We start from the raw sequence: 16,191 nt of genomic DNA, 5'->3' as shown, positions 1-16,191 counted from the left end.
ATTTTTTAACAAGTCAAATAGATTTATGTGTTTTTCCCTCATACCTAGTCAATCCAGAAAGCAAAAATGTATTATGGTTAAGTAGCTTTCCTATCCAAAAAACTTATTCTAATAAGCATACAATTTCTTTTTAGTTTAATATTTCTTTATACATACCACAGAAAGCTCAAATAAAATTATTCCAAGAGACCACACATCTGATTTGGGGCCAGAAGGCAATGGTTTTTCACTTGGCATATGATCAGTGCTTTTGACAATTCCTTGTGCAATTACCTCGGGTGCCAAGTATGATGGATACCTAAAATGATACATTAAATAAATGAACAATTACTACAAACTACAAAGGGGTAAAAGTAATATTACATTTTTACAATCAGTATGGTAAGATCTAAGTAAAAGTCCAGGGAAAATAAATTAACAAACTTTGCAAGGAAGAATTCTAAACTAACCATCATAATACAGGTCTTCATGTCTAGAATCAAGAGAAAATATGTATGAGTCTCAAATAATTTTAAAGCTACTATGTCTCTCTGAAGTTGTAGTTCTTCTCTGTTTTCTTCTCTTTCTGACACATGCCTTCTTCCAGCATTCTGTTTCCAGGTGTTTTTCCTTTCCTTCTTACTTCCTGTCTTCTCCCCACACCTATTATTTAAAGTACATTTTATCTTTGAAAATAGTATGTATTCTTTTAAGTAGTCGGAATGTCAAAATCTTTAAAAATACATACATTGAAAAGTAAGACTCTCCCATCTCTGTACTCCAGGCACCCATACATATTTATATAGAGATAAACTTGACCATCCATCACCACTGTTCCATGGGGCAGCATACTATACATACTACTCTGCATACCTTTGTTTTTCCACTTAGAGTTCATTTTAGAGATCATTCTATAAAAATAAGTGTAGATTTGCCTCATTCTCTTTGAAAACTGTGAAAAATTTCATTGTATTGATGCACTTAATTTATTTGACCAAACTGTGAAGGACATTTTGGAAGTTTCATTCCTACACAGATAATCAATTGAGATCTACTCTATTTATTGATACCCTATTTCCCCCCAAGTAGTCCATAGTACCAGTTTCTACCACAAATAAAATCTCTACATACATGTTGGTATGCATCTTGGCTCCCTATTTTGTTCCATTGGTAAGCTTCCCTAACACTGTACCATTGTACTATTTTAAGTCTATAACATTACATAAATAATTGCCAATATTGCTAAATTAAATCCTCTCAAAACACACACATCTTTTAATTTCTCTGCAAGAGTGTCTAGGTACTTTTATTTAATTTTATATTTAATATTTACATTATTTATATTACAGTTTTATACTATTAATTTAACAATTAAATAATATTGTTATAATATAGTTATTATTTATATTATTAATATTTAATAAATATAATTGTGTATGGCATATAATTTAATTAATAAATAATATATAATAATGTTCTTATTTATATGAACTTATAATAATATATAAATGTATATTATATAAATAATATATATTATATTCTTATTATAATTATTTTTAATTTTTATATATTTATATATTTTTAATAATGACCCATATAATTTATATTATTAACTTAACTAATAATTAAATATTATCATAATAATATATTAATATTATTAATATTATTAACTTAATATTTATATCATACATAAATAATTATATATATAGTTTTACATATATATAAAACTATCTTGTCAAGGTTTCTCTCTAATACACACACACACACACACACACACACACACACACACACAGAGCTGGAATTTTCATTGAAATTAGATCAAATGTAGAACAGGGTGGGAAGAATTGGCATCTTTCTGATACTGACCCTAACACTCTATGAACACAATATCTCTATATTTACTTTGGCCTTTTGTAATGTCTTTTAAAAAGGATTTATGTTTCTTTCACAGAGATATCAAACATACCTGATTAGTTTCTTATCAGGTATTGTATATATTTTGCTGATTTGTAAGTAATTTCTTTGTATTAATTTTATATCTACAACCTCACTAAACCCTCATCTTTTATGGGAGAATTCTTTTGAGTAGTCTTGTAGATAATCAAATCAGTTGTGCTTACCTGATTTGTTTAAAGTAACAGTTTTGTTTCCTCCTTTCTATCATTATAGCTCTTAGCGCAAAAATTTCTATTGGTGTTAACCACGAATAAATTTTGAAAATTTTTGAATACCTCTTCTGTATTTATTACAAACGGAACATATGATTCTTTTCATTTATATGCTAATGAGTTTAAATACATTGATTCCCTGATGTTTAACCAACCTTGCATTCCTAGAACTTTTGTTTCTAGTAATTTCACTGAGAAATAATAATTTTATCTTCTTTCCATTGTTGATATTTATCTGATTTCTTTTCCTTGTGCAACTACATTCATTAGTACCAGGAATACATTGTCAAATGACAGTGGTGTTAATAAATATTTTGTTTAAAACCTGAAAACTTTGGGTTGAGATCAGTCTCTCTTTCTAATAACAGGCAGATATAGATAAATGGATGATTTTCACTACATTAAGGAAGTATTCACATAGTTCTTTTTTATTAAGAAAAAATTTTAATGAAAATGTTGTGATGTTAAATCTATCAGATGTTTGTAAGAATCCAGAGAAATGACTGAATTTTACTTCTGACATATTATTACTGATATATGCTCTATTAAATTATGTTTATAGATTTCCTAAGCCATCTGAATATTTAGGGAGGGAGGAAGAGAGAGAGAGAGAGAGAGAGAGGGAGGGAGGGAGACAAAGAATCCCAAGCGGACTCTGCACTGTCAATGTAGAGCCCAATGTGGGCTCAAACCCACAAACCATGAGATCATGACCTGAGCTAAAATTAAGAATCAGACACTTAACCAACTGAGCCACCCAGATGCCCCAAGTACAGGAAAAGTTTTAGCAGGAAATTCAACAGCAAATATAAAGGAATTGGTAAGAAAATCATATTATTGTGTAAAATATCTTCCTATCAGACTAAAATACCTACCTTCTGTCTTCTAAACTCAAAAATGTAAGCCATTTTATTTAATAAAAAAGACAAAGTCTTAGAACTCCAGGGTGGCTCAGTTGGTTGAGTGGTTGAGCATCCAACTTTGGCTCAGGTCATGATCTTGTGTTCCTGAGTTTGAGCCCCATATCCGCTCTCTGTGGTCAGCACAGAGCCCACTTCAGATTCTCTGTCTCTCCCGCTTGTGCTTTCTCTCTCTCACAAAAATAAATAAAACATTTAAAAACAGACAAAGCCTTTATAAACAGTATACTCTATAAAATGTGTCAAACTTCTAACTTTAATTTTCTAATGAATTCATTTTATGAATAATTCCATAAAACCTTAAGTTGATTTGCTGAGATGGAAATTATTTCTTCTCTCAGTGAATCCCCATGATATTTTCTCTGTATCTTTATGGTTCTCTAATGACTATAAGATACTTATTTTACTTGTTTCATATGTATGTAATGGACTATACACAATATGTAATACTACCCATTTTTATGTTTTGTTTTTTTCTATGTTTATAATACTTAGTAAACAAAAATTTACCCTCCTTCAAAAAAACCACAATTTGAGGGCATCTGTGTATCATATTTACTTTTATAAATCCTCTGCAACTACCAACACATTTTAAATGTAAGATATGCTCAGTTAATTTGTGCTAAAAAATAACATTTCCTTTAAAAAACGTCCATTAAGACTACCTTACAGACAATTTTTTAAAAGTTTGTTTATTTTGAGAGTGGGAGTGAGGATGCGTGTGTGTGAACAGGGGAGGGGCAGAGAGAAAGCAAGAGAGAGAATCCCAAGCAGACTCTGCAGTGACAGTACAGAGCCCGAGGTGGAGCTTGATCTCACAAACCATGAGATCATGACCTCAGCCAAAATCAAGAGTTGGACACCTAACTGACTGAAGCACCCAGATGCCCCTTTACAGGTGATTTAAAAAGCAGACAATACATAAGTTTCAGATATATTGAGAAGTACTAAATTTAAATCTTACTGCCTATAAACAAAAGAAACAAAAACAGGGTCTTCTGGGTGCTCAGTCGGTTAAGTGTCTGACTTCAGCTCAGGTCATCATCTTGTGGTCTGTGAGTTCAAGCCCCATGTTGGGCTCTACTGACAGCTCAGAGCTTGGAACCTGCTTCAGATTCTGTGTCTCCCTCTCACTGTCCCTCCCCAACCCCTCCATCTCTCTCTCTCAAAAAAAAAATATTTTTTTTAAAAGAAACACAAACAGCTTTAGAAATGAAAATGAGTAGAATTCTGCCCTACTTATTGCATAGGTGCATACCCTTTCTTCATTTATCATCAGACTTAGTCATGAGCACAATTATCCGGCCTTTTCAATTCTAGGATATTAGATTATTATGGCACCCTGCCATAATGACAATAAAAATGTATAAGTATATGGAACATCTATGTAATATATGCAATGCAGAACTCAAATATTAGTTCCATTTCTCTTCCTGTGTTAGTCTATAGCCACCTCCTCACACTATGATGGCCAGTACTTAACTGACATGTAAAATATAAGTCAATTAAATCAGAGAATATACCTTAAATTCAAATGGGTAAATTAGGTTTTTAAATTTCCATTTTAATACAATGATGATGATGATGCTGCTACTAATATTCACCTTTAATTTGCTCATATATATCTCTCATGTACAAATTTCTATTATGTTATTTTACCCTAACGTGATCATATTGCTATTCTAAATGACATCTCTGGAAACAATTGCAGCCTAGTGGAAGAAGTATGTCTTTGGTATTATTATAATACCTGTATTCCAGTTTCAGTTCTACATAGAACTGTGGTTTCTTAATCTGAAAATAGGAATAATAATGTCTACCTCACCAAACTGTTATAAATATTAGTGAGTACCTAAAGATGTTTTTATAAAAATGGAAAATATGATGCAAATACAACACTGTATTTCTAATCATCATCACCATAATACATCTAGAAGGCAAACTGTTTATTTTTAATCCTGATTTCCAGCATATCTTATCCAAAAATAATGCTGTGGGTAGTTAAAAATCAAGCAATGCTATGGGTAAATCATTCTACCTAAAACTTCCAACTGGTAATCTCTAGAAGCATAGAGGTGATCCTTGCTCCAAAAATTTGAATTTCCCTTCAAATCAAGAAATAATTAAACTAATTAATAAAAATAATAAACCCTAGGATTGGTTTTAAATATAGACACTCTTCTTTTAACAAGTGTTTCTTCTTTAGCATAGCATTTCAACACTCAAAGAAAATTAACAGAACTCTGCCTTAAGTATGACTAGTGAGGTAAACAAAAGTGGCTTTCATCATCTGTTTGATGTTTTAACAAGGTATTAAGCTACTGGCCAACTGAAATGAATGTCCAATTTCTAACTCTTTACAATATTCTGAAACAGATGTTAACATTTTACTTTGTTGTTCCTCAATATTTGTCTTTTGAATCAACGGCAAGCTTCTTCTGGTGTAAATATTTTCTTTCATGCCTTAGCTGTTTGATCACTTTATTTTTCCTGGCTAATGTTTCACATTTTGCTCTTTGATACTTTCTGGTCAGACCCTTTGGGTTCAAGACTTCAAAGTAAACCAGAACAAATGGCACACAAGACCAATTCTACCCAAGCATTTTAAATTCAAATGTGGTTCTTCAACATGCTTGGTGTGCTTTACAAAAAGTCACTTCCTTTCTTGTATTCATCACTAAATAAAGCACCTTTCAATAAAAGGTAAAAAATTAAAGTAATTTTTGTTTACACTGTGTTTTTGGAGTTCTTCTCTCACACAGATTGATCTAGACAACATGAAGCAGCAGCAGCAGCAATCACATACTTCCTATCAGACTACTGCTCCCTACAAGGTACTTCAAAAGGCAATTATCACATAGGAAAGAAGACATTAGGGCTTTATTGTGGACTTATTCTTATTACATTCAAAGTTTTTTTTTTTTTTTAACAAATAAAATGTAGGCTATTTTTATAAGATAGTTTTCATGCTTGGAAAACAATTGCTTGTTTCCTATGACCACAAGTTTTGGTATACAAAACTATATGATTAATTTATTGTACCTTACTATAAATAGGCCACCAAAAGAGGACATCTTCCCATTAAACAATGAGCCTCTTGAGAACAAGAACCTACCTTATCCATTTTTGCACATCCAGCAGCCAGAAGAGAAGGTGCTCAATAAATGTTGTCTTAATAAATAAAGAAGGAATGACTAAGCAATTTATTTTAAGATTATTAACTATGGTCTAACTAACAAAAATTTTAGGTAGAAACTTACAATTTACTTTACAAAGATAAAAGGATAAATTATAAATGAATCCCTTTTTTTAAACATCTAATTAAAGCAATGTTCTCCTGCAGAAACACACGCCATGACTCCAAACCATAATTCTTGGTAATGGAGTGACAAAACTGATTTGAGAGAGCCCAAAGAGCAAAATGCAAATGGGCACTATTAAAAAAATCACAAAGCAACTGAACATTATGGTTAAAATATCTAGATTAGATAACACTATTATGTTAATTTTAATTTCCTTGTTTTGATACTTGTTTTGTGGTTATGTAAGAAAATTCCTTTTTTAAGAAATACAAACTGAAGTATTTAGGGGTAAAAGGCCATCATATGCATTAATTGCTCTTAAATGATACAAAAAGTACTTATATGAACATACACATATACGAGTAAGAAAAAAGAAAGAGAGAAAACAAGAGTAGTGAAATGTTAATCTTTGGGGAATCTAAGTGAAGGCAATAGAGTGATTCTTTGTACTATTTTGAAACTTCTATGTATTGAAAACAATGTGAAAACTAAACACTCAAAAAATAAAAGAATTATATTATTAAAATGTCTAAAAAGCAACCACACAATAAATACAACACAAAATCTGTATCACAAGCATTTAGTTGAGAACAGGATAAAATAAACTTTCCTTTCTTGGAGGCCAACATAAATTAAAATTCTATCAGAAGTGATCAAATAAACCTCTCCAAACTTAAACACAGACTTTCTACCCTATTACCTCTGATACCTACAATGACTCAGTTTGAGTCTTAACATGCAATTATATCTTAGAGAACAAGGAATTAAACTTAGAAACAATAGAAAATAATATGAGAACAATTTTTCTCAGTCTTTTAAGGAACACACATTAAGTGAGAATCTGGCCAACCTTCTTGCCTTAATTTTACCTAATTCTGGATGAAATAAAATTAATTATCAAGCATTAAAAGGTAAAGAAGGTCAATAGTCTATTAGCCTCTGACAATTCAATGAAATATCAACATCAGATATATTTTGGATACTGGGAAAAACTCATTGTCTGCTCTTTTAAAAGTATATGGAAGATAAAAATGTGTTAATAAAGAAAAGCTAGTTTTTTATTAGAAAGCAGTATCACCATTAACAGAATACACATTTCATCAAATATTACAAAGTTTAAGACACAACTCAGAAGAAAGGAAAACATATCCTCACCCAATTGGGAAATCAACATCGTCACCATGAGCTGTCATGTGATAAAGTCCAAATTTAGCCAATTTAACATGTCCCTACAATAATAATAAAACATTATTAAATATTTTAATATTATTAGTAGGAAAAAATATCATTATGTATCATAAGTAAGGAAATCACCATTAGTGAGGTACATTAAGAAAAAATTGTATTTTATCATAACTATAATAAAAACTATTTGCCAATGTGTGAAGCCTGCTTTATTCTCATTACAAATATATGTATATGTATATGTATACGCACACATGTATGTATAGATATACACATATATATTACTTGTATATAGATCTCAAAAACAACACTTAAAAAATTAAATTTATATTTTTATAAAAATATAAAAATTTTCCAGATATGTTGACAAAACAAAAAAAGCAGAAATGTTCTCATTTGTCTTGAATCCCTGCTTGGAACATTTTTGGTAATTTTCACAAGATAATTTTTTTTTTTTTCAAGGAGTTCCAAGTCCATTCATAATGTCATAAATTTAACCCTGACATGGGAATTCTTAACTTGAAAATATTAGTTACCAAATCATGAAGATATTAGTGAATCTGCTAGATTTCCAACAATCATTTATATTGTTTGAAAAAGCCATAATTATCACAAGAGATTCTTAATAAAAGACAAATATGAATTTTGTAAGTCTCTTAAGTTTTCCTCCTTTTAGATATTTAAGACTTTAAAACACATTAAGTTGATTTAAAATTTTTTTTTCTTTTTCTCAAGAACTTTACTTCTCAGCATTACAAACATTTATATCTCAAAACAACTCAGATTGGTTATATACTCCACTGCCATAAATATGAAATGAATGAGTACCATTTTAGCTTTTATGATTTTTAATACCATAGCATAATTGTATTAAAAGTCTACAAAAGAATCAGAGGAAAATAATAATCCTTCTAATATAAAAAATAATTCCCAAGACAAACTTCTTTCAAAGCTATTTTAAATGCTTATGAAAAAATGAAAGTATGATTATTCCTGAAAATACACCATTTTGCTACCCATAATTCTCTTACAGAGGTTGACTTGCTTCTTATTAATCACCCATAAGATTTCCAAGTAAAGAAGTGGTACTCCAATAAAAAAGGAAACTAGGTATGAACAGTTGGTAAATAAAGAAGATAATGGGGAATAAAAAAAAGAAGAAAAAATAGGGAGGAAGAATAATAAACAGGAGAAAATGCAAAACAGTTGTACTATCAGAAAAATACTCTGTGTCAATAGAACTTTCTTTAAATGAAAGCAAATTCAGGGGTGCCTGGATGGCTTAGTCGGTTAAGTGACCAACTTTTGATTCCAGAGCAGGACATGATCTCACGATCCATGAGATTGAGCCCACGTCATCCAGCTCCGTGCTGAAAGAAGGGAGCCTGCCTGGGATTCTCTCTATCCCTCTCTCTCTCTGCTCCTTCCATGTATGCATGTGTGTGCTCTCGCTCTCTCTCTCTCTCTCTCTCTCAAAATAAATAAACATTTTTTAAAAATGAAAGCAAATTCAGAGGAGTGGACTGGGAAGCAATAATGCATACTTTTCAGAAAGTGAATGAAAGGAAAAACAAAACATGAAGTTAGAAAATGAATCTTGAGGAAAAAGGAATAATGCATGTGAAAAAAACACAGACTTAAAAAATTTAAAAATAGTTTTTTTTATTGTTTATTTATTTTTGAGAGGGGAGACAGGAAGGGCAGAGAGGGGGCAACAGAGGATCTGAAGTAGGCTCTGTGCTGACAGTGGAGAACTCGATGTGGGGCTAGAACTCACGAACTCCAGGATCATGACCTGAGCTGAAGTTGGACACTTAATTGACAGAGCCACCCAGGTGCCCCATAAAGGTAGTTGTTTTTTTCCTAATTGCCACAAGTATATCACTTTCATACAGCCATTTCATTATGAGTATTATTAAAACATATTTGTATTCTAAAGACCCTCTGATAGAGTGGGTCTAATTTCAGTAGCTTCCAACCACAAATAACAAATAAAATATTTGTTACTTAATTTATTATTTGACAATTACCTTTCGGTCCAAAAGAATATTATGAGGAGAAAGTGCCCGGTGTACTATACCATGTTTGTTCATATACTGCAAACCCTGAAGTACCTCAAATGCTATGCACAAAACCTTTGAGTAGCTACAAAGAAAAAAAAAAGTCACAGATCAATAGATACAATTACAAAGCAGATACAGAACCTGTTTTAAAGTATGAAATGACATTATAAAAATTGAAAGAGTTGTATTTTTATTATTCCTCTTCTATTCAGAGAAAATACGATCTATAAATTTTATAAAATATCCACTACATACATATTTTGGATTTTATGATTACAACAGAATTGATCTGGCAAAGATCCTACAGTTTTCTAAGCCTACTCTAACAGCAGGGAGGGAGTTGAATTTTGGTGATGCACAATTAACCTTCTACAGGTTTGTCTTTGCCAAATTATCTGGGAAGTTTCAAATATAAGGCAGAACTAAGTCAATGAAAACCACCTTTCCTGCTCAAGACAAAATACCTAAATTCCTGAAAAATAGCTAAAATATATTTTATGGTAGATGGACACGAGGTTACTTTCCATATCCACAAAACAACCCCTAGCAACTGACAATTTATCAAACATTTCTCTTTAATTCTTCCTAAGCCATCTTCCAGTGGAATGCCCAGTTTCTCTCATTTTCCATCTCTTTCCATTTTTTTTTTTTTTAAATCAAGAACCATTAACATGGGAAGTTAGGGATGATATAAGGAAAGTGGGAAAGACTAATTCAAACCCAATCCCCCAAACTAGCAATATTAACATTTTTGTATAGATTTCTTTTCTACTCATTTTTTGACATTTTATCTATCTATCTATCTATCTATCTTAATTGGTTTATATTATGCTTTTTTTTTTAAAGATTTTTGTTTTTTTGTAAGTAATCTCTACATTCAACATGGGCTCAAACTCCCAACTCCAAGATAAGTCACATGTTCTACCAACTGAGCCAGTCAGGTGCCCCTGACATTTTAAATTAGACTTTTAAAAATTAAATTAATATCTACAGGTAATCACTAAAACTAATTTTTCAAAAGGTATAAATAAGCCAACAGTAAAGATAAATAAAAAAAAATAGTCAACCTCAAAGCTGGTAGAATAAAAGGAAAAAAAGAACAAAGAACAAATGGAACAATTAGAAAATAACAGACTTTAATTAGGATGTATCAAACATCATATTAAATGTAAATGCAAACATCTAAACTGAAAGATAAAAATTGTCAGATTACATAGGAATTAAGCCTCAATTATATTCAGGCTATAAGGAACCCACATTAAATAAAAGGCATACATTAAAGTAAAAGGATGGAATAACAGATCACTGATTATCATGGGCTTGCTTGGAGGGACGGGTTGACTGCAAGAGAATATGTGGAAAATTTACCTGACAGAACTGTTATGTTCTTGATTTTGATGATGATTACACTACTGAGTTTGTCAAACTGACTGACCTGTACACTAAAAAAGTTATATTTTAAAATATGTAAATTACAGCTCAATAAACCTGATGTTAAAAAAGCTGAAGAAAATTTTCAAAAAAATATTTGTAATATGACTCCCTCCTCCAAATTAAATCCATAAGAAAGAGCAAGACATGAAAAGCTAAAATCCCTTTCCTCTCATCCTAGTCTGACTTTCCAGAGGTATCCACCCTTAGCAATTTCTGTTTTCAATTCTGCTGGTTAGATTTGAGTTAACATTATTAAGTCTTTGCTATGCAAGATGATATAATTAATATACTTTTACAACATTCCCATTTTCCTTTCCCAACTCCTGATTTTTATTAGTTATATTATTTTTAAATTATCGAATTTTATAGATGAAACAAAAGACATCTACATTCCTTTCTTGAAGGCTAAACAAATAAACAAGTAAATATATGATACATAGTAATTACGTGCTAAGGAGGAAAAGGAAGAGAGAATGTGGGATAGCAGGTTGCTATTACATGTAGAGAAGGAAGATCAAGGAAGGCATCACTAAGATGACATTTGTGCAGAAATCTAAAGGAAGCGAAAAAGACATGTAGCTCTCTGGGAAATACGTGATTCAGGTAGAGGGCACAATAAGCAAGTCCTGAACTGGAAGATTGCATAGCAGTTCAAAAAGTGCAACAAAGCCACTGTGCATGCGGTAGAGTGAGCAAAGGGCAAGGTGTTAGGAGATGAGGGCAGAGACATAACAAGGAGCCAGATCATGTAAGGCTATTTAGGCCATTGTAAAGCCTTTGGCTTTCACTCTGAGACAGATGGGAAGTGGTTGTCACATTGCTATACTATGATTAGTAAATATTCATTGTAGAACTAAGAAAACAATATACTCCTAAGCCACTTAACCCCTAGCTCTCAAGAGAAAATGTATCAGTCATCACGATTTGATGGATACTATAATTTCATAATTATACCTCTATTATGAAGGTTATCATCAGCAATCATCATTTTCATACTTCTTACTCATTTTGTATTTACACTTTTATGTAGTTAGAATACATCCATGAGAAAATTTTTCATAAGGGTGGTATGAGTAGGAAATTTTAAAGCATGGTCTTAAAATGTCTTATTCTTGCCTTTAAACTTGGCAAAAGATTTCTCTATTGTCCTTTATTAATAGTAAGAAGTCCAATATCAATCTAATTTCGTTGTAGACACCTTGTTATTCCCCTCCGGAAGCTTGGGATTCTTTTTCACTTTATCCTTAGACTTTTACAATTTTAGTCCAGTATATCTAGAGTATGGGCATTTGTGCATTTATGTTAGTAAGCAATAGGTGTGGCTTTTAACCTGAAGACTCAAATGTTGCATTAGCAGGAGAATTAAGAAGGAAAAGTTTATTTGTTATGTCTTTGTTTTCTCCCTCTACTATATCTTTTAGTTAGAACTCTTAGAGGGCAGGTGAAAGTTACATCTATTCTTGAGATCAACTTTCTGTCTTATTTACTATGAGTCTGGCCTTTAGTCCTATCTCTTCTACTATTTAATTTCCAAGGTCTTTGCTCTGTTCTCTAGTTGTTCTTTAATAGATCCTTTTCTTTTGATTATGGATACATTATTCTTTTGAATCTCTCTGAAGATAGTTATTAGAATTCTGTTAATAATTAAGGGGAAAAGAAGGGTGTTATCTTTATTTTCTCTGGGGTGTTTCTGTTTTTTTTTTTTTTTATTTGCTTTTTTCCCCCCACTTCCCTTGGCTTTCTTTCTCTCAGACTATTTTTTCCTCAAATGTCTGGTAATCCTTAGTTGCCAGCCATACTTTAAAACAAAGCAATAAACTGACATTCTTCATAAAGTATGTAAAAAAAAGAAATAATAAAAGTTGCTATTTATAGGGAATGCTTATTTGAGACTCAGTAGGTTAAGCATCTGACTCTTGGTTTTGGCTTAGGTCATGATCTCAAGGTCATCCCCAAGCCCTGACTCTGAGCTGAGTGTGGAGCCTGCTTAAGATTTTCTCTCTCCCTCTTCTGCCCTTCCCCTGCTTGCTCCTGTGCTCTCTCTCAAAAAAAAGAACACTTATTTAAACAATTTCTCTTTATCAAGCAGTTTCCCCCATATTAAAGTGCCACAACAGCTAATCAAGCAAATAGGAAATGTGTGAAACAAAAACAATTTGAAAGTAACAAGAGTTTTCCTAAACAGCCTCAAAAAAGAAACCAACTTTGTAAAGGAAAAGATTCTGAACTTTAAAACAACTATAGTGATACTGGTAAATATGTGCATGTGAAAGAATGCAGACCTGTCTCATTTTAAAAACAAAGAAAAAATTTCCTTGACATTGACTAACAAATAAAAGATAAGAACTTAATTTTCTAAACTCATTTGACTCTATAAGTCATGTTTACCATAGTAATCTGTCTTGTCCTCGTTCTCCTTTTCTCCAACATGCACACACATAATTCACAAAATCTTAAAAGCTGATGCCATATTCAGCTGTGACACTAGAGGACCTCAGTTGCACACTACTTCAATATAGATGCCTTCCTTAAGAAATTAAAACCAAACCTTTAAAGTGATTTTTCCATTAAACCAGTTCTCAAACAGCTGAACAGAGAAGACTACATGTTCTATTTTGACAACTTGTTTTTGCTGATTATAAAATATAATTGGAAAACACTTCCATGTCAAAAAGCACATTCATGCTATTACAAGAGTTGATGAGCATATATGCTGAAATAATTTTTAAATATTCAAACATATAAAACTGAAGCTCATGACATACCTTTCCTTAGCTATTACTTGAGAGTATTATAGCTAATGGACTCAGTACTCTTCTAAATCAGAGTAAATCAGATTTGGTTTTCTGCCCTATTGTAGGATTTAATTTTTTTTTAATTTTTTTTTCAGCGTTTTTATTTATTTTTGGGAGAGAGACAGAGCATGAACGGGGGAGGGGCAGAGAGAGAGGGAGGCACAGAATCGGAAACAGGCTCCAGGCTCCGAGCCATCAGCCCAGAGCCCGACGCGGGGCTCGAACTCACGGACCGCGAGATCGTGACCTAGCTGAAGTCGGACGCTTAACCGACTGCGCCACCCAGGTGCCCCAGGATTTAATTTTTAAATTTATTTTAAAATACAAGTATAAGAAGTATAAGTATATACTTATATAAGTATATAAGTATAAGAGAAGAAAAAGATAGTGTTATTTTCTATAATGAGACGATAGAATCAGTATTTGTGAAATTCTGTATATTTACTTGTTTTTAAAGCTCTATTCTTTAATACTGCCAATAATTTAGATGATGAAGTCTTTCAAAATAATTATTTTGAAGTAGCTAATGCAATTATAATGCAACAGCAAAATAAAAAGTCATATGTATAGTAATAGCATGTCACAGTTAACTGAAAATGGGCTCCAGGAGTTAAGATTAAGAGAGTGGGATTCTCTGTCTCTGTCTCTCTGTCTCTCTCTCTCTCTCTCTCTCTCTCTCTCACACACACACACACACACACACACACACACACACACACAGATGTTGGCAGGGGATAAAAGGACTTCATCCTTCACAGTTCCCAAGTCAGAATCTTGTTAATAAAGAAATCCATCACTAATCTAGAAAATGTAAATCAAACTTCAAATTATAAAAGATCCTCTTCCTTTTGAAATTTTCAGTTACTACTGCTAATTCCAGAGATTAGAAGAGTAGCATTTACTTTGTTACCATTATCCTTGACACCCTGAGAAGTTTAATGAGCATAAGAATCTTTGGTGATTATAAAAACATAGATATGGCCAAAAAGGTAGCTTTCAAAATAATGATTTATAGTTTTTAATAAAGCAAAGTGACATTTTAAAATACTTTCATTTATATTAAAACACATCAATTAAGTGGCCATTAGCTGCTTGGTACTGTGTTTTTTTTACACCACTGTGTTTTTAGGTTCCATGGATCTCAAGAGAAAGAACTGATTTCTACAATCAAGAAACCTGCAGTATCGTTGTAAAGACAGATTTATAAACTAATAATTTTAATACAATTGAATTCACAGCATTTCATTACAACTATAATTCAATTAAGTTAGCAGATGAGAGTCATCCTTTTCTTCTGTTTTACAAGAAAGAAAACATGAACATCTATTTATTACATTGGTGAGACCAAAGCAGGTCCACAAAAATAAATCTTGAGAAAGTAAGATTAAAATTTAAAAAGAAAAAAAAGTCACTACCACCATCACCATCACAAGCAATAACAACTGACAATAACTTCTAGGCATGAGTCAACTTGGTTGTGTCTGAATTACGAACATGGTTTAATGAATTCCAAAACTACTAGGTTAGTACAATACTAAGTATACTTGTTTATCCCTTTCCAGATGTATTTCAAAGGAAGTTTACACTGTGTTTCTGATTCAATCATCCCTAAATTATTTATAGCTGTTTAGCTTACCAGATTAAAACATACTGAGGCCAAGATCATGGGTTTAATATCTATAAGGATTGGCTTGCTTCACATGTACATAGCCACAGATTTTCATCTAACTCCAGCCAATATTGCCAAATACAGATTGTTTGTCACAATGAGATGTTGTTCAACCTCTGTTTACTTAAAACATTCTGATTTTCAACCACAATTTCCTATACTTCTCTGAGGACCTGCGCTTTAATCTCATTAAGTCCTTGAGACCCTTGTTTTCTAAGCCTCCTCTGTTATCTCAACCAGCCCTGTTTTGACATCCTTCTTTTATTCTAGATCTATTCTGTCACTTCAACTCGTTTGGGGGGTGAGGGATAGAATTCTTCATGGCTTCTCATCTGATGGCTCTATCCCTGGGAGAATTGGACTTCTCTGTATTCTGACAGTACATAGTTGAAGAGCTTATTAATTCTATGGTAATAATTTCTATATAGGTTTGTCTCTCTCATTGTACCCTGAGGCAGGTACTAGCTTATTCAACTTGCAATCCCTATATCTATCACAGTAACTATAAGGTAGGTGTTCAATAAATATATTCAATGACATCCATGATGGTGCAAGAGGGTGCAGATAACAAGATTAAATTCTTAATTAATTAATTAACCATTAATTAAATAACAGCTCAAAAAAGTATATTACACTCACAATGGATCAACAGTGTCAATCTCATTTATAAGAAGTA

At 32.0% G+C, this 16,191-nt stretch overlaps 1 protein-coding gene across 9 annotated transcripts in view; it reads right to left on the bottom strand.

Moving 5' to 3' along the window:
- Window positions 1–16,191, bottom strand: part of TBCK (TBC1 domain containing kinase) — a 228,105-nt gene that overhangs the window by 157,726 nt on the left and 54,188 nt on the right. For 7 of the 9 annotated variants that reach the window (XM_045056031.1, XM_023252881.2, XM_023252880.2 and 4 more), the window contains 3 exons: window positions 9,585–9,699; window positions 7,525–7,598; window positions 157–298 (listed from right to left, as the gene is read on the bottom strand). In XM_045056031.1, coding sequence (XP_044911966.1) covers window positions 157–298; window positions 7,525–7,598; window positions 9,585–9,699 — 331 coding nt within the window. Of the gene's footprint in view, window positions 1–156; window positions 299–3,022; window positions 3,178–6,182; window positions 6,239–7,524; window positions 7,599–9,584; window positions 9,700–16,191 lie in introns of those variants that run through there. The other 2 variants (XM_045056033.1, XM_023252884.2) reach the window with 2 other exon arrangements.

Source organism: Felis catus, chromosome B1, assembly GCF_018350175.1.
Source record: "Felis catus isolate Fca126 chromosome B1, F.catus_Fca126_mat1.0, whole genome shotgun sequence".
Lineage (NCBI taxonomy): Eukaryota > Metazoa > Chordata > Mammalia > Carnivora > Felidae > Felis > Felis catus.
The sequence above is the reverse complement of the archived record's forward strand: the minus strand, read 5'-3'. Positions and strand labels throughout refer to the sequence as shown.